This window comes from Equus caballus, chromosome 11 (genome assembly GCF_041296265.1).
Source record: "Equus caballus isolate H_3958 breed thoroughbred chromosome 11, TB-T2T, whole genome shotgun sequence".
Classification (NCBI taxonomy): Eukaryota; Metazoa; Chordata; class Mammalia; order Perissodactyla; family Equidae; genus Equus; species Equus caballus.
In genome coordinates, this window is record NC_091694.1 from 5,475,695 (window position 1) to 5,493,485 (window position 17,791).

Below are 17,791 nucleotides of genomic sequence, written 5' to 3' on the forward strand. Positions count from 1 at the left end.
TATGTCTTGGTCTTTTTTTCCCCCTTTATTTGAAAGATCTGTGCAGTTATTTTGTGAATGTTACTGAATGTATAGTATGAAAGTGAAGTGTCTAGTTGCTGGCCTTTTTACTGAGTTAAAAAGTGGAAATGCCAGTTCAGCACCCACTACCCCTAAAAACCATGCTCTAAGGTAGCACTTGGAGGTCGTGGGTACCCCCTTCTCTCATAACCTAACTTATGCCCCATTTTGATGACTTAAGAACAATCTCAGTCCTTTTTCTTACAGATGTTTTAATTTTTGTTTTCATGGCTATGTAACCCACGAGTGCTATCTAGGTGACCTTCCATAATCTCAGGCCAACAGATCTGACCGTCTTCAGATGGTACTGCTTGTGCTCTCAAGAAGCTGAAGTGGTCTGAGTCCTAGTTGCCATACCAGGTTGCTAATCAGTATTGACATATTGTCCTAAAACAGCTTGTACATGTAATCAGAGACTGTCCTTTGCAAAGGAGATGACCAGCATTTCAACAGTATGTCTTCCTGGGAGGGCAGACTCTGCTATGTTTTCTTTGTCTGCATCAAAAGACTCCAGAGGGATGTGGACACATTTCATATCCCACTTGTAGAGCAAAGCTTCAAGTGACCAGTCAGCACTGAAAAAAATAAATTGTTTTTTAAAAGTCATGCTTTTCCTGTTTTGCTTCAGATATATTTTCATTTTATCGTTAAACTAGGCATTGTGTAAAATAGGGCTTAAGTTAACTTTTAATAAAATTGAGAGTAAACCAGGATTATTCAGGCCTACCTTCTGACCTGGTAAGTAGACCATAACTGGACCTTGGGGTTCTTCTGCATCAAAAAGTATACCGTAGTTAAAATGTCTTCAAAGTCTGGAAAGAGAGGAATTCTTAAGACCCCTACTTACATAGCATCTCTGGCCAAATTTACTACTGAAGAGCAAAGAAGTGTTACCTTCTGGTTCAAAGAAGACATCAGATGCAAGAAGGATATCTTGTGGTGGCAGAGCCAGGAGCTCTTGAGACATGTGACCCCACGTTAGTCCTATGATGCGCACCTGTGGCAGGTTATTCATTTGGCAGCTTTGCCGACAGACTTCTAGACAGTGAGGCAGCTCTGAACTGTCTGACAGTATTACTTCAGCACCACATTTTGCAGCCATAATTCCTGGAAGGCTCACTCCCCCTCCAATCTAAGAAGTTAAAAGATGGCATTTGAAAGTGTCTAGAACTGTGAAGAATTGGGGATTTTGGCAGACAGTTCCCCATTTCATTCTTGCATTGATCTTTAAATACAGGACCAACATGTAAGGTATATTCTAGAGCTGGTATCTATAAAACCTGCCCTGATTAAATGCTGCTTTACAACATGTGAAGCTTAGGCTTTAAATTTGTTAGGACAAAAGTTATTTCCTTGATTCTTCTAGTTGGATCAAAGGGCATACAGGGCCCTGTATTGTGCAACTGACATAATGTTGCTTCCAAACTCACTGTCTCAGGCAGTTTCATTACTTAATATGCCCAGGGAAGTAGTTTGGGGACACCTGTTCTGTCATTTCCAGTTCTCTTTGGTCTCTAAGTTAAGGAGCTCCTAATAGGACACCAGGTCTCTAGAATCTCTGGTCAACTTGAGCGGGCACAGCCAGCCATTCAGTTGTTTATACCAACTTAATTGCTTTTATGTGGATAAAGCCTGACAGGTCTGCAACATGGCTTTCTACCGAAGGGGATTTTCCAGTTGGGTCTTGAAGAAAGTGACAAACACTTGTACGTGTAACACCAAAGAATTCTTGGTAAGTGTTAACATTTATATCGATTGAAATACAGGCTTCCCATTTTTCAGTTTGAGAGTGGGCAGGATCCTTGATCTTTTGTGAATGCCTAACAGTTTTACCACTATTCTGGACCAGAAGTATGCCAAACCCCTTCTCCACCCTTCGTTTCATTTACATGGTGGTGTGAAAGTTGAGGTGTTAACCTGCTGATTTGTCTCCAGCCTTTGGGTCTATTAGTATAGTACCATTTCTGCAAATGACGAAAGTGTATTTCTCCAGGCCTTCAGCAGTCTCAAGTCAGGTGGAGTTTGATAAGAAGAGCATGAGATACATTTTTAAACTAATCTCTAGATTTCCAAGAATGGGAAGGGCTAATCTGTGAGGACTGCAGGTGTTACAGCAGAGCCCGGATGACCCTGTTGGGACAATCTGGAAGGACGATCTTAAGTGCTTCTGGGCCGAGATTCCATTAGTCAACAGGCTTCACTTAGAATAGGGGTCAGCAAACTCAAGGGCCAGATAGTGAACATTTTAGTCTTGGTGGGCCACGTATGGTCTCTGCCTATTCTTTTTTTAACACTTTAAAAATGTAGAAAGTGTTCTAGCTTACATGCTTTCCGAGCTAGCCAAAACAACCCTGACTTTAAAATATTTAACAAGCTAATAACAAGCATGTAGACTTAAATCTGAACATAGGATTTCTGGAAACCTCAAAGGCACTTGTACCTCTAAGACAGCCTTGCCTGGCAGAGATCTTCTGTGAAACCACAGGTACTGGGCTAGGACCACAGCACAGGGCCAAACATACATTCCATATTGGAGATGCAGGACCTGAAAAGAATTTTTTTGCATGCCATAAATAACTCATCTGCTGGAAGTTAGAATATTTATTTATACAACAATTACTGAGTGCCCAGCACTGGCATCCATTACAAGGACAGTTCTCTGCTCTCCAGTTCACAAATATGTGGGGATATAAAACTGCAGTACCATGTGGTAAGCACTCCATACCCTCACTGATTCAAGCATTTATCCAGCAACTGACTGGCTTAGTGTCTATTCTAGGCTGAGGGTGTATATATATAGATACATCCTACTGGGAAGAGACAGGCAACATGTAAGTAAATATAGTTTTGGTTGGTGAAAATGTAACAAAACAGAGTAATGGGGGTGTGGGGTGCGAGGGTTCAGTGATCACAAGGTGAGGTGGCTGCCCTAGATAGGGAGAGGGGGTGATTCAGGCAAAGGTCCTGAAGCAGGAACTGAAAGGCCTCTGGCTGGAGCATAGAAAGCACTGGCCACACGGGTATGGGGGCTGGAGGCAGGGCTCAGACCTGCGGGGTCTTGTAGACCACAGGAAGTTTTGCTTTTTTTCTATGTGCAATAAGATAACCGGAGGGTTTTAAGCACAGGCATAACTTGGTATGCTAAGAAACCATGTGGTCTTAGGAAGACATCCTAGAAGAGGTTTGAGTGGAGCTGAACTCAACTCGGAGTTAGGGAGGCAGGCAGCTTACAAAGCCTTTGGAAAAGCAGAATTGTGACACAGCACCGTATTTAGGGAGGCAAGATAACATAGCTCACACCTCTGGAATGAGCCTACCTGAGTTCAAACTCCAGATCTGTAACTGACCAGCTGTGTGACCTCACTCAAGGTCTGTGCTTCGGTTCCTCAACTGCAAAATACCATCTCAGGGTGATGAGGAAGATTCAATGCAAACTACTTAGTACAGTGCCAGGCCAAAAATAAGCATAGTTAGCTATTATTAAACCGCAAAATAGCAAGTCTTTGTTTTCTAGAGCAAAGGGTGACCCTAGTGGGGTGGTAGGAAAGGGGGCTGAAGAGGTAAAAACATCCAAGGTGAATGAACTGAAGGTCTGAACTTAATCAATCCACTCAACAAAAATATTAGTGTCTAGAATATGCTTGGCACTGTTCTCTTAGTGTAGGGGGTACAAGCATGATTAACGAGACAAAAAAGTCTGCTCTGGTGGATTTTACCCAGGAGTACAATTAAGGATTTCTGACAAGGAGTGGGTCAGCAGATTTGGGTGTAAAGAAAAGGGACCTCTACTCTCACAGGGTATATCTTCGCCCCCTAAATTTGGGGAGAACTCCAAATGGGTATTTCAATGTGAAGGCGTTTAGAAACTATCAGAAATGGGTTCCACTCCAGCCTTTAACTTCTGTTTCTCATCTTTAAACTGTTATTACTAATGCCTACCTCAAAGACTGCTGTTAAAGTCGAATGAAACACAGCAACGTGAAAGTGTTCTGAAAAACCGGACGTATATAAAATATAATTATTATTAAGAGTTTGGGGGCAGCCACCAGCTGAAAGAAGAGGTGAGTGCCAACCCAAGAAACTTTATTTGGGCAGTGAGAGTTGGAACTCCTGATCCCAGATAAAGCTGAATTAAGAAGCCCTTCAACAAGATCAAAGAAAACATTAGGTGTCAAAGAATGCCCTTTTCTGGCAAGAAATATTCGATGTGGAGAGGCCTCTCTCCTGGCAGGGTCCCCAAATTTCTTACTGAACGACATTTAATCTGCCAAAGGGCTTCAAACCGAACCTTTTCGCTCCGTGGTGCATCCCAAGGCAGGAAGCCGCGGACCCCTGCACCCCCATTCCTACCCCCCTGGTTGTCAGAACCGCTCCTGCCTGGGGCGCCACCGCAAAGACCAGAGGTGCGCCCGGCGGGTGCCGCTGCACGCACCTGCGGGACGTGGACCTCCAGCACGGCCCCCTCGGCTCCCGGGCCCGGCTCCTCCGAAAACCGAAAGCGCTGGGCCCGGACCACATGTCCTCGAAAGCCACGCTCGCCCAGAGGGGAGTCGGGTGCCGGCGGGAGCAGCGGAGGGCGCCGGGATCCCAGGCTGCGCGCGCGGGGGCCGCCTCCCCGGCGCCACGTGGCCATCCGCGTGCCCCGTCGGGTCGCCACAACCCGACGGCAAGAAGGGGGAAGCACTCCTAGGCCGACGAGGCAGCCGCGCAGCGAAAACCCACCCGAAGGCAAACAGGTGAGACACAGAGACAAGACCGGCCGGAAGCGGGCCACGAGAAGAGGCGCGCTGCCGGAAGTGACGCGCGGCCGGAAGCGGGCGCGGGAGAGGCGGGGCCGCACTGGGCGGGGCCTGAGCCGGCCCGACCTTCCAAACATGGCGGAGGCCCGGGGTGTGTGAGGGCGGACCCCGGAGGCGCCGAGGCCAATGGCTGACCGCGAGAGGCCGGGGGGCGGGGAAGACGGCAGCCGCATGCCCAACCCGAGGCCCGGGAGGTGGCTGGGGAGTGAATTTTCTGGAAGGCGACTTTAAAGCTGCCGGGCCGGAGCGAAGGGCGTTTGGGTGCCGCTGTCGCCGCCAGGGCCGGGGAGGGGGACGCGTTGGTGGCCGGAAGCGAGCTGCGCCGGGGTGGTCGCGGAGCCAGCTGGTGACCCCGCAGGATGAACCACAAGAGCAAGAAGCGGATCCGCGAGGCCAAGCGGAGTGCGCGGCCGGAGCTGAAGGACTCGCTGGACTGGACCCGGCACAACTACTACGAGAGCTTCTCGCTGAACCCGGCGGCCGTGGCGGTGAGCGGGCCGGGCCGGGCCGGGCACGGCGGGCGGGCATCGGGGCCGGGGCCGGGCACGGCGGGCGGGCTTCGGGGCCGGGGCCGGGCACCGCGGGCGGGCATCGGGGCCGGCGCCGGGGCCGGGCATGGGAACGGCGGGCGGGGGTCGGGGCCGGGGCCAGGCACGGCGGTCCCCGGGCGCTGTGGACCTCTCCGGGGCCATGGCCGCCCGCCCCGCCGGCGCTGAGCGCGGCCCCCAGAATTCCGATGGGCTCACCTGCACCCCGCGGAGGTCGGGGTCAAGGGGGCCCGGATTCCAGGGCGGGACTCCTTCCTCCCGGGCAGCTGGAGGCTCACGCCTTCGGCGCCCTCAATAAGAAGGCCTGTCGTCACTTGACCCCTTTGGGCGGCGGGACCCTCGGGGACCCACAAGTGGGAGATGCGAAGCCACCCTCCCTGGTGGGGTGGCGTTGGGTGCGACGTGCCAGCACGCACGCAGGTCCCCCTCCCTCCCGAAGAATCTGGCTCCTTAGGTATGTCATTGCTAATTGGCCCTGGGGGACACCCTTATCTGCCGCTAGACTTTTTTTTTTTTAACTGGATAGGTCTTTTTTTCTGATTTTCTCAGGATAACGTGGAGAGGGCAGACGCGTTACAGCTGTCGGTGGAAGAATTTGTGGAGCGATACGAAAGACCTTACAAGCCCGTGGTTCTGCTGAACGCCCAAGAGGGTTGGTCTGCGCAGGAGAAATGGACTCTCGAGCGCCTCAAAAGGAAATACCGGAACCAGAAGTTCAAGTGCGGTGAGGATAATGACGGCTACTCCGTGAAGATGAAGATGAAGTACTATATCGAGTACATGGAGAGCACTCGAGATGACAGTCCCCTCTACATTTTTGACAGCAGCTACGGTGAACACCCCAAGAGAAGGAAACTTTTGGAAGATTACAAGGTGCCCAAGTTTTTCACTGATGACCTCTTCCAGTACGCGGGGGAGAAGCGCAGGCCCCCTTACAGGTAAAGGACCTGACGGTGAAGCGGTTGCAGTTTCCTCTCCAACAGCATGGGGCAGCCGAGCTCAGTCAGCTCACCTGTTTCCAGCGCAGTGAGTGGTTCTCCCTTGGCTGCACGTGGAACTTAGAAGGCTGCTGATGCCTGCCTGGGTCCTACTGCCAGAGACGGATGTAATTAGTCTGGGCCTCAGGATTTCTGAAAGCTCCCCCCGCTGCTTCACATGTGCAACCAAAGTTGAGCCACTGGTCCATAAGAGAAGTTTTCAGAGTTCAGCAGTAAGCCGTGTCAGTGATTTTTCTTTTTTTTCTGTCAGAGCTTACTCCACGCACAATTCACCCAGCGTTTCTATGTAACAGAATTTGTGTAGTTTCTGAAATAAAGATAACATAATATATTGTATAAAACTGGAAACTTATTTTGTGTTGTTGTGCATAAAGTGAAATTATCCTTCACATCTTGGATGTTTCTATCTTTTAGGTGGTTTGTGATGGGGCCACCACGCTCTGGAACTGGAATTCACATCGACCCTCTGGGAACCAGTGCCTGGAATGCCTTAGTTCAGGGCCACAAGCGCTGGTGCCTGTTCCCTACGAGCACCCCCAGGGAACTCATCAAGGTGACCCGTGAAGAAGGAGGGAACCAGCAGGATGAAGCTATTACCTGGTTTAATATCATTCATCCCCGGACACAGCTTCCAACCTGGCCCCCCGAATTCAAACCCCTGGAAATCTTACAAAAGCCAGGAGAGACTGTCTTTGTACCAGGTATAGATGAACTGAAGGTACATTGTTTGATCTCAGTAATTTGTCGTTTTGGAGCAGAACTGTATAGAGAGGGAAGCAAAGATGTCTGCCTGCTGACTCTGAATGAACTGACCGGTGCCCCCCTCTGACAGTGATCGGTGCTGCATTGGCAAGCGCTTCGGGGCCTGCTGTCCATGTTTCTTGTAGCCCAAATGTGTAGTGACTGTTGATAAATTTTCTGTCTGTAGAGATCCTACTCTCTTTATCCCTTGAGTTACCTAGTGTCTTTGTGTCTGTGCAGTAACTTGTAGAAGCTTCTGTAAATGTGTTTGATACAGTGTAGCACTGGGTGAGTTGAGTGAGGACATAGTGACTTTAAGAGCTGGCCTGTTGGTATAGTGGTTAAGTTCATGTGCTCCACTTCCGTGGCCTGGGGTTTGCAGGTTTGGATCCTGGGCGTGGACCTCGCACTGCTCATCAAGCCTCGCTGTGGCAGCATCCCACATAAAATGGAGGAAGATTGGCACAGATGTTAGCTCAGCGACAATCTTCCTCAAGCAAGAAGAGGTAGATTGCCAACAGATGTTAGCTCAGGGCTAATCTTCCTCACGGGAGGGGAAAGAAAAAGAAAGGAAATAGGGACTTTGAGCCAAGAAGCAGGAAATCCCACACCTGAAAAGTACACTTTGTTTCAATACATTAAGTGTTGGGAGTGAGGATATTGAAGATGGGAGTTCTCTTCCTAGAAGCTGAAGAACTTGCTACCTTTACAGTTTGGGTCACAGCTTTAGGTTAACAGGGGTTGACAAATTTTGCTGTAAAGGGCCAGAGAGTAAATGTTTTAGGCACTGCGTGCCAGACCGTCTGTTGCAACTGCTTGGCTCTGCCTGTGTAGCAGGAAAGCAGCCACAGACAGTCTGCAAACGAACAGGCACAGCTGTGCTCCGATAAAGCTTTACACAGACTGGTCGTTTGTGATTCCTGGATCAGGAGGTGCATTCACCACTCTGGGCCCTGTGTCTCTGAGGGTCTCCCTCGTGGGTAGGAGTCCCCTGTTTTTGAAGTTTATGTTATACAGTGATTGTGTATAGAACCCAACCCCGTTTAACTGTGTATTGTTGGATTTCAGGAGGCTGGTGGCACGTTGTGCTCAATCTTGATACCACCATTGCCATCACCCAGAATTTTGCCAGCAGCACCAACTTTCCTGTTGTATGGCACAAGACGGTAAGAGGGAGACCAAAGTTATCAAGGAAATGGTATAGGTGAGAGATTTTTTTTTCTTGTTTTTGCTTTGTTCCAGTTTCTACCCCAGAGATTTGTACCCCAGTGGAAAGAGTCCACTGGTGCAATAACGTGTGCTGATTTTAGACAGGCTGGGAAAAGCTGGGGCTGCAAAACCCCATCAGTAGGAGGAGAGTGGGTCCAAGGTCAGGGCTAGTTCTCAGCATGCTTGCTGGCCTCGAGGTGACAGGCTAAGACTCTGCATGTTGATCCAAGTCAGTCAGTCACAACATGATCATAATTGGGATTGTTTCTCATTTTCTGTTTTTTTTGTATTTTGTTTTTTTTCTTTTTTCCCCCCCAAAGCTAGCACTAGCACAGGAAGCCATTTTGCTTGGGTTTTATTTTGGTTCCTTCCTTTCCTTACCCAGAAGCATTCCTCCCATTTGAACTTATTACCTTCAGTTCTTGTGAGTGAGGTGACTGCCCTGGAGACTTAGCTCCTCTGTTTATCCACAGAACAGACACAGCACGGGCAGCGGCAGTGCAAGCCACCCCCAGCCACCCCGTGCCACTGTGTCCCAACCCTGACCTGGAGGGACCAGCTCTCGGGGTAAGAGAGGGATTCTGGCTTGTTCAGTGCTCAGCCTCCCTGCTGAGAGGGCCAGCAAGGGTGGTGGCTTTGTTCTCCCCGGACTCTTGGGCCTCTGAGGCCCACTTACTCCATCCCGTAGGCCGCTGCGTGCTGCGATTTGGCATTCTGAAGGCCTTGCCATACAGCAGGTCTCTGTCCCTGGTTACACTGGATGCCAGGTTAGGTTCCTACGGGGAGGGCTGCTGCCTCTGAAAGTCCAGTTCAGTTTATCTTCGAGTGAGGGGGGACCCTCTCTGTTACTTGACACTTCGTGTTTCTTACAAACCTATTTGTTTCTATTCTTACAAATAGAATTTAACCAAGCCCAACTCCGATTGTGAAGTGCTGTACTGTGGAAGGGAAAGCTTCCCCAAAAATCGGCTAGGAAGGGCTCAGAAAAACAAGGAGGAGAGAGACTTTCTCCCAAGGGGGAAAAACTTAAGACCAACTCAAGGAAATGTGCCTTGCTGTCGACAGCCCGGCTGGCTCGTTGCACAGGTGGCAGTAGACCGCGTAGCTCGTTTTCTTTTCAGAAAAGCCTGAGCAGCCCGTTAGGGCTTTTGTTCCCAGCCTGTGGATTCGTGTGTCCTCACCACCACACAGCGCCCATTCTGAACCAGGCACTTCTGAGAGAGACAGGGCTCAGCTTTGAGTCTGGGTTATTGTGTGTGGCTGTCGTTGCCCCTCCCAGCACTGAGAACAGTGTCTCTTGTCTCTCAGGATCTTGAAGCAAGAGCACCCTGAGTTGGCGGTGCTGGCCGACTCCGTTGACCTGCAGGAATCCACAGGGATCGCCTCGGACAGCTCCAGTGACTCCTCCAGCTCCTCCAGCTCCAGCTCGTCTGACTCTGACTCAGAGGTGAGGCCTTGCTCGTTCTCCAGGCCTCAAGGGCAGGTCACCCCAGAAAAACCAGGTGTGACTCTCCCGCCTCCTCTCCAGGAGGGAGAAAGATGTGAAGGTTTTTCACTTTGTTCCAAGAACTACAACTGCCACCATTCCTGCTGTGTAGGGAATTTTGCCCGTTTTAGAGCTTTACACGTGTATGTGAGTCGTTAGAATAACCCCAGAAGGTAAAAGGAGTACTTGGGGATTTCGTCAAGTCCATGGTCCAGCATCACACAGCTGGCAAACAGCAGGGTTGGAATTCAGACTCAGAGCATTCTGACCTCAAAGTCCATGTTAAGAATTTTCTCTGTGGACTTGTAAGCCTAGAAACTCAGCAAATTCAGTGACTTGCCAAAAGCTAACACAGTATTGGGTAAGAGGGTCCTGTGCCCTTAGCAGATGGGATTTCTGTCTCGTCATTTTGCATCATCTACTGATGTAGTCTTTTCTTGTTGGGGCTGGGGGGTGTGTGCGTTGTGTGAACGGTCAGTGCTGTACTTGCTTGCTTTCCACTCCTCGGGCTCGCTGTTGGTACAGTGGGATTCCATAATGCGGTCTCAGACTGTAAAATATTCTTAGAGGGGGGTCTCTTGATCTCAAACAGATAAGCCTTCCATTAGAGAACACGGGAGGGCCACTGGGCATCTGAGGGGAGATTCCGGTTCTTTGGGGGCCAGAAACAGCTGAGGAGATGGGTATGCAGACTGTCTTACGGAGCTGCTGTCCAGCTGGTTTGCTTCTGGGAGAACGTGGACGCTATTTGCGCTGTCTCCTGAGGTTTGTGTAATGAAGAAGTGGGCTGCATCCAGTTGAATTCCTGTTTTCTCCTCCCGTATCCAGGGTGAGTCCGGGTCTGAAGGTGACGGGATGATGCACCGCAGAAAGAAGAGGAGGACGTGCAGCATGGTGGGCAATGGGGACACCACCTCCCAGGACGACTGTGTGAGCAAAGAGCGCAGCTCCTCCAGGTGACCGAGCGTGCTGTTGTCGGGGTAGAAGGACATGCCCGCAGCAAGCGGCAGGGCCCGGGGAGGGCAGCCCGTCGGATCTGCAGACAAGGGAGGGCCGGCGAAAGCCAGAGAATGAGGACACTCTTGGAATATGAGTCCATTCACTCAGCATTTGCTACAGTAGCTTTTTTCTTTGCTACCAGTGCAAATTAACATGGCTTGTTTTATGCATAAAGGCAAGAATCTATGTGGATGGTGCCAAGGAAACCCTTTACATTATTTAATAAAAATTAAACCTATTTTATATCTTGAGATTTTTTTCCTTTGACAATACCAGAACTTCCCTTGTTACTCTTCTTGTCGTGGTCTTAGGGGAAAGTAGGGACTCCACTGCTCTGTCTGTCTCCTCCTTGGGGAAGTGTTAGTTACAGCGGGAAAGGAGAAAAAGACTAGAGAAGTTCCCCAGTATCTTCTGCAGAGCCTGAGACGTGGCCTCCTGCTTTTTCTCCCAGTCTGCATTGCCAGCTTTGAGTGCTGGCACCAGGCCAGACAGCTGCAGGGAACTCAGATTTTTTTTTATAAAACCTTAATCATGTCTCCAGTGTTTTGTTTGTTTGTTTTATGAAACCAGATTGGATCTAAATAAATTAAAACATAAAAATCAAAAAGGTAACCTCTTTGCAAGCAGCTGCCCTAGTGCTGGGCACATGACAGACTCCCACTGAAGTCTGGTCACTCTGCAGGCGTCCAGGCTCTTTAAATCCCAGAGCCTTGTTTTCCAGGTGCTAGTTGAAGTGTCTTTGTCCATAGCATCAAAAGGTGAGATTTCGGGAAGATAGTAAAATACTGAAGCTTGTAGGATTCTCAGTGTCTGAAGTCCTTGACCACTGCCGGTGACATTCCTGTTATGTTCTTTGTCTCTCTGAGCAGCTGAGTGTTGTCTTAGATGTGCTGTGAAAGTTTAGGACCCACCTTCCTTTCTGTCGTCTTTTCCTCATTCTCTTTGGTCTCGCTGGAAGTCCATGGGGAAATTCAGATGTCTTATTCAAGTGAATTTCTCAGACTAGAATGTGCATTTCTCAACCCGAGTTGTCCTTTTCACAGCCGTACTCAGATTTCTTTTCTTGCCTTTTTAAGTTGTTTCTACTGTTGTAGACTTACGTCTGCACTTCCGTTGTGACTTCGTAATTTGTAAGAAAAATTTTTAGAGGAAGCTCTGCCATTATTTCAACATGGGGATCCTGGGGGTTCTGCTTTTACCGTTTCCTTCCAGCTCTGTACCCAGCTGTGCTGTCTACATGCTGATTACAGGCAGTTGTGCTTTCCTTGGCAGGATTAGGGACACCTGTGGAGGCCGTGCTCACCCCTGAGCAGATAAAGAGACTCTCCCGAGGTGGCTCCCGTGTAAGCTGTCCCTGGCCATCCAACTCAGTTTTCACGTCTTCTGCTCCTACCTTCTCCTTTGTCTTCTTTGAATTTGGATAATCCTTCTTTGGTCTAAGCTTCTGTCTTCGGTCAAATGCTGTTTTTACTGCTCACTAAGAATAGATTCTCAAGAAGTTCAAAAACTCGGCAAGCTCAGTGAAACACTGAAGGCTGATGTGATGTTGGCTAAGAAGGTTCTGTGCTGTCTCCTTTAAAACCAAGCTGGTCAACCCCGAGGCCGAGGGTTATGACCCTTTGAATGTCTGGTTGCGTCTGTTCCCTCCCTGATGTTGCTGAGGAGCTTCTGCTGTCCGCAGAGCCGGCTGCACACAAGCAGAGATGCTGCAAGTGGTGAGTGGACTTTGATTTGGGTGTGAACCAATGACGTGTAAGAAGTACTGTGAGTACGCTCCCTTCCTGGATGTCACTGTTTGTCTAAAAATGTGTTGAGTACAGCAACGCAGCCAGCGTGCCCAGCACCGCTCCCCACTGCCTAGTACCTTTTCTCCGTGCTCAGAGAGGCTGTTAAATTGCAGGGTGTTTGTGTGTGGTGTATTTGGGGGAGCGATGACACATCGGGTTTTTTTGCTTATGAACAGAGTGGGAACGGTGTTCACTGTGTTCTTATCACAGAACTTAAACTATAAATAGGGCCAGTTCCAACAGATTTGTCCCATTCTCTCCCAGCATGTGGTCTCTAAGTCAGAAGCTCCCATTCTGGAGGTGACTTCATGATGAGCGTCCCCATTTGTTTGACCTGCAGGTGTTAGGTGGGTGGCTTGTGCTACACACCAGGAATAAGTTCAGAGACGGTGCTTCTAGTCTTCAGGATCTGTTTAGGCTTCTCAGTAACTCTGGTATGAATACTTGGGGATTGACCAGCAGGTTCCATCTCATGCCCTCTTGATTCACCTGCTTGCCTTAATCTGTCCCTAAATTCAACTAAATTTAAGTAAAAATAAGAAGGGGACTGTCAAGGACATGCCCAGTGAAAAGCACTGTCCTGGGCTGGAATGTAGGTAAGGGCATAGGCAGCCAGAGGGGAGAAGGAGCTCTCCCTGTAGTTGCCCAGAGGAGAGAGTGTGGAATACTGGAATTGCATGGTGTTGCCTCTCAAAATCCCCCTAAAAATGAGTATAATTGGGAATCCAGGTCTCTCCTTGCCAAATGTTACATTTTTAACAGACTGGTTATCATTTCCTGACGCTGGATCCGTCATGTGGCTTTACTGTAGGAGGATGGTCCCCTATTTTGTCTTAGTCCAGTTTTCTTCAGCCTAAAATACCAACCCAAATATGTGGCTGGGTTGGATGGAGAACTGGCCATCTTCCTGGGCGTCCGCGTGCATCACTCTGCCTGCCGCATGGCGCGGCTCTCCCACTCCTTCCCAGGCCACAGGGCTCGGGTTTCAGGGTGGGCCCACTGTGTGTTTGAGTGGGAGTAAAGTCAAACCTTGAAGGTGTAGTCTCTTTGTATTAATGTCTGAATGGTGTTCCTCCTTCTCTTTTTTAAAAATTTTTCTTGCCATCTTCAAAATGCTTTTTTCTTTTCCCCAGTATTGCTTCCTGGCTGCCACACTCACCTTCCTCTCAAATCCATACCAACTGCTCCTTTCTAAAACCAAAGGCAAAAGGCTGTTTGCCGCCAGGGGGCGTGGTGGGACGCGTTTCCAGGGGCTGGGATGGTGGAGCGGAAATTTGAATTTGAGAGATTAGCCACCCAGTTTTCTTCCCCAGGTACCCAAGGTGATCTTGTGTGATAAACAGTATCCAGAAAGAAGGGATCCAGCCTGTCCAACAGGCCTGCGGTCACCTCTCCTCAAAGGGTCTGGGTAGCACAGATCACATGCTGCTGTTGGCTCTTGCCAACCCATGATGACTGTGGAACACTCTTTATTTGCTTTAGCCAGGCCAGAGATTCAACAGCCCCCCTTTCACTGTCGCTGTCGGCCAGCCAGGCGCACCACTGTGTTAGCAGAGCAGGGATGAGGTGGGGAAGCCACGGGAAGGGAGTGGTGGTGGCTGGGTGATCAGGATAAGGTAGGAAGTGGGCAGCAAGGGCTCCATCTGTTCTAAAGTTAACCCTTCTACCCTCCGAGCATGAGCTACTCCTTTGAGTGGCATCAGCAATAGTAAGGGGAAGGATACAACATTAAACTGTTTTTAGGGACTATTTTCCAAGATGACACTAGTCTTCAGATCAATGGGCTGTCTTGAAAGAAGGGATGTTACACTAGTCACTACTGATGGGGAGGAGCAGGGTGGGCGAGACAAGAGTGGAGGACCAGGACAGCCAGGACAGGAGGAGAGTTCTGGGTCTCTGGGAATCCAGGGCTGCACACAGGGGCCTCTGGGCTCAGTAGTAGCACTGTGATGTTTACCGTGACACCTTTGAAGGGAGAGCCACCAAAAACAAGGACATTATTCACATTTCGCTTGTGCTTGCAGATGCCCATTTATTAATCATTCAAGCATTCTGCAAATGTTTGAGTGCCAGGCACTGTTCTAGGTGCTGGTGAGCCAGCAATGACAAGCCCAGGTCCTTGACCTCGTGAGCTTAATGGACAGTAAATGTGCTGTTGTTCACAAGGGCCGCTGGTCAGCGTAAGTAGAGCTGTGCACATCTGTTTCTACAACCAGAAAAGCAAGTTTAGCCCTTACTAAACGCAAGTTATGAGATCTTCATAAGAGAACATAATTATCATTATAGCTGTATTCTTAACTTAGGATGTGGCTTCTTTGCAAGTTAGCTAAAGGTATTTAAACTAAGGATAGCAAGAAAGTTGCTGGTGCAAGTGCTTTACAAATTTATTCAAGGTTCAGCCTTGATGTGACTTAGGACTTTAGACGAGAGTGTGGGATGGAACAGGAATTGTGCAGTAAACGTAGAAAGTGTTCTCTAGGAGGTAGATGTCTAAGCACGCAGCTTAGGTTCGCGGGATAGTGTAGCATTTCCACAAATAAGTTGTTTGTCATGTGTGTTCTGAACACTGCTGATGGTGCCATGTGGAGTCTGGTTTCTCCCTACAACCCCGTTCCCTGGCTTCTGTCAAGATGTGACATTGTGTGCAGTAAAACCAGATGAACTGTGTGCCCTAGGGTAGTGGCTCTCAACTTTATCTCATTGTTGGTTAAAAAACTGGAAACATCTAGCCCCCACTGCATCTCCCAGGAGGATTGGCCCCGGCCTGCTGTCTCCGAGGTGACCGCACACCACAGAAGAACTGGGACTGTCTGCTGAGTGCCTCGTGCCTCCTGCAGTTGTCAAATGGAACTCTGAGCAGCCTCCTCCTTCTGCTCCCGTCTCCGTGGGGTCCGCCACAAAATGCCTGTGGGTCTGCCATTTGATTGGTATTTTTAACTTTCACTTGGATGAAACTTGTTCATCATTTTAAATAAAGCAACTTGATTTGGAGTTGGGTTTTTTGCATTGTTTTGTCCTCGTTTCTTTTCACTGTAACTGAGTTTGCCTGCACAATAGGACATCTTAAATCTCTACTTTAAAACGGTGGGGATGGGGCTGCCCTGTGGCCCAGCTGTTGAGTTCGCGTGCTCTGCTTCAGCGGCCCAGGGTTTCGCCGATTCGGATCCTGGGCGTGGACTTGGCACCGCTCATCAAGCCATGCTGAGGCAGTGTGCTATATGCCACAACCAGAAGGACCCACAACTAAAATACACAACTATGTACCGGGGGGCTTTGGGGAGAAAAATAAAATCTTTAAAATAATTAAGGTTGGGTTGAGAGTGGTTGAGAAATAATGTTTTTGGTTACAGCATATTTATCTCAAACATACACTATTCAGCAACTGAGCCCTGAAAGGATCTGGAGAAACAAAAACAGTAGACTTCCCTTCCCTCATCCCACCCTCCCATACATTCCAGAATTATGCAGAGAAGAAAGTCAGGAGGGGAAAGAGTTGACTCAGGGTACCTGGAGCTGAGTTCCAGAAACTGGTCTTCGGCGGGCAGTCTCCTTACCAAGAGGCATGTGTTGAAGGCTGCTGGCTCTCAGCCCAGAGGGGCATTCACTGGCCAGGAACTGGAAACGGCCTCTGCGAGATTGCATGGAGGGGGCCCTGAGGAACAGAAGCAGCCTTTGACATGTCTGTGGAGCAGGTTGCTGTGGGTTTTCATCATCTCACAGCAGCCAGCCACACTTCATGTGAGCCTTCCTGCGTTGACTTGGCCCTCAGCATTCCCAGACTAGCACTTCTGTTTCTGAGATGCTCTAAGATGACCTTCTGTGCAGGGCTAAAATGATGCTGAAAGATCTAAGAGCACCTGAGTAAGGGGTATTTCAAACCGGTTTTCAAAAGGAGCCTACGCCCAAAGCTTCAGGCCTGGCCGGGGCAGGGAAGATTGGCCCTCCTCGGGCCCCAGAGGTCGTGGCTCCTGTCCCCACACGTCTGAGTCACCCGCAGCGGCCAAAGGATGGCGGGGGCGGGGCCGGGGCGTGGCGACGGCGGGGGCTCCGCCCTGGGGCGGGCGCGGGCGGGGCGCGGCGGCCTCCTCGGGGTCCCCGCGGGCTGGCACTCGGGCGGCCGCGGCGCGATGGAGGCGCCGGCCGAGCTGCTGGCCGCGCTGCCCGCGCTGGCCACCGCGCTGGCGCTGCTGCTCGCCTGGCTCCTGGTGCGGCGCGGGGCGGCCGCGAGCCCGGAGCCCACCGGCGCGCCCCCAGAGCCCGCGCCCCCGGAGCCCGCGCCCCCGGAGCCCGCGCCCCCGGCCGAGACCGGCGGGACCCCCGCGCCGCCCGGGCCCTGCGCCCCCGAGCTGGCGGCCGCGCCCGAGCGGCCGGGGGAGCCCAACGGACAGGGGGAGCCCGCGGGGCCGGCGGAGGCGGAGGAGCAGGCGGCGGAGGCGAGGCAGGTACGGACCCGGCCCTCCCGGGCGCCCCTCCCCACCCCGGGCTTGGTTTCATCGCGGCTCCGGCCGCCGCCCTTCCTCCCCGCGCGGGGACGGGAACCGGGTCCCCAGCCTCGGGCAGGGCCGCCCCGAGGGAGGGCAGAGCCCGCGGCCGGCAGAAAAGGAGGCCCCCGCGAGCAAACTCACCATCCTCCCTGGAGAGTGTCGCCGAGAGCGAGCGTGTCCGAGTTGTTTCCTTGTTTTGCTTGCTTTCCGCGTCTCGGCTCCCTCCTCCCCGGCCCAGGGCGACGCCCCGCAGCAGCTTCACCCCCAGGGTGCACACCCACCCCTCACCCCTCCCGCCCACGGGTTCCCAAATCCACGTGCATGTGGCTTATTTCAAGGCCTGCAATGAGAGTTGTCTTGATAGTGAAAAAAAAAATACTTAAAGAAAAAAAAAAAGCTGCCCTTTTCTTTTTAGACCGATTTGAAATCCAGACTTCAGAGTCAGTGATGTCGCGTTGTGTGAAGCCCATAGGGTGGGACTGAAAGAAAAGGCACCGGTCATTGCCATCATTTTTATTGTCGTTTTCACACTGCACATGTGCGTTGGCACATCTCCCCTGGGGTTGCAGATAAGCCTGGCCAGCCAGGATGGAGTGAAGATGCAGAATAAAGCCTCCTGCAGGGTGGGGGAGCGCCCCCAAACCAGCTCTCCTTCTTCTGCCCCCAGCCCACTCTGGCCT

The 17,791-nt window shown here is 50.8% G+C and overlaps 3 protein-coding genes across 22 annotated transcripts in view; 2 read left to right on the forward strand and 1 right to left on the reverse strand.

Moving 5' to 3' along the window:
- Nucleotides 1-252: 252 nt before the first annotated feature.
- METTL23 (methyltransferase like 23) lies at nt 253-17,638 on the reverse strand. 10 transcript variants are annotated; one of them, XM_023651954.2, is made up of 7 exons: nt 17,253-17,638; nt 16,135-16,279; nt 6,420-6,712; nt 2,501-2,605; nt 955-1,192; nt 788-872; nt 253-635 (listed from the first exon to the last, which is right to left on the reverse strand). In XM_023651954.2, the coding sequence occupies exons 4-7, from the start codon at nt 2,582-2,584 to the stop codon at nt 470-472; spliced, it is 573 nt and encodes a 190-aa protein (XP_023507722.1). In that variant the 5' UTR covers nt 2,585-2,605; nt 6,420-6,712; nt 16,135-16,279; nt 17,253-17,638; the 3' UTR covers nt 253-469. The 10 variants fall into 10 exon arrangements, with proteins under 10 accessions (XP_023507722.1, XP_070082057.1, XP_070082058.1 ...); XM_070225956.1 differs by lacking the exon at nt 17,253-17,638 and adding an exon at nt 16,485-16,606; XM_070225957.1 differs by lacking the exon at nt 2,501-2,605.
- Nucleotides 4,802-15,618, forward strand: JMJD6 (jumonji domain containing 6, arginine demethylase and lysine hydroxylase). 8 transcript variants are annotated; one of them, XR_011422803.1, is made up of 8 exons: nt 4,802-5,347; nt 5,957-6,345; nt 6,820-7,106; nt 8,215-8,350; nt 8,829-8,922; nt 9,664-9,802; nt 10,670-10,797; nt 12,113-15,618. XR_011422803.1 is itself a non-coding variant. In XM_023651948.2 (8 exons), exons 1-8 carry the CDS (start codon nt 5,219-5,221, stop codon nt 12,147-12,149), a joined length of 1,296 nt encoding a protein of 431 aa, XP_023507716.1. In that variant the 5' UTR covers nt 4,802-5,218; the 3' UTR covers nt 12,150-15,618. The 8 variants fall into 8 exon arrangements, 4 of the variants coding, with proteins under 4 accessions (XP_023507716.1, XP_023507720.1, XP_023507719.1 ...); XR_011422805.1 differs by having other exon boundaries at nt 8,834-8,922; XM_023651948.2 differs by having other exon boundaries at nt 8,215-8,312; nt 8,834-8,922.
- MXRA7 (matrix remodeling associated 7) overlaps nt 16,620-17,791 on the forward strand; it is a 28,728-nt gene continuing 27,556 nt past the window's right edge. For all 4 annotated transcript variants that reach the window (XM_023651957.2, XM_023651959.2, XM_023651958.2 and 1 more), the window contains exon 1: nt 16,620-17,069. In XM_023651957.2, coding sequence (XP_023507725.2) covers nt 16,635-17,069 — 435 coding nt within the window. In that variant the 5' untranslated portion in view covers nt 16,620-16,634. The remainder of the gene's footprint in view (nt 17,070-17,791) is intronic.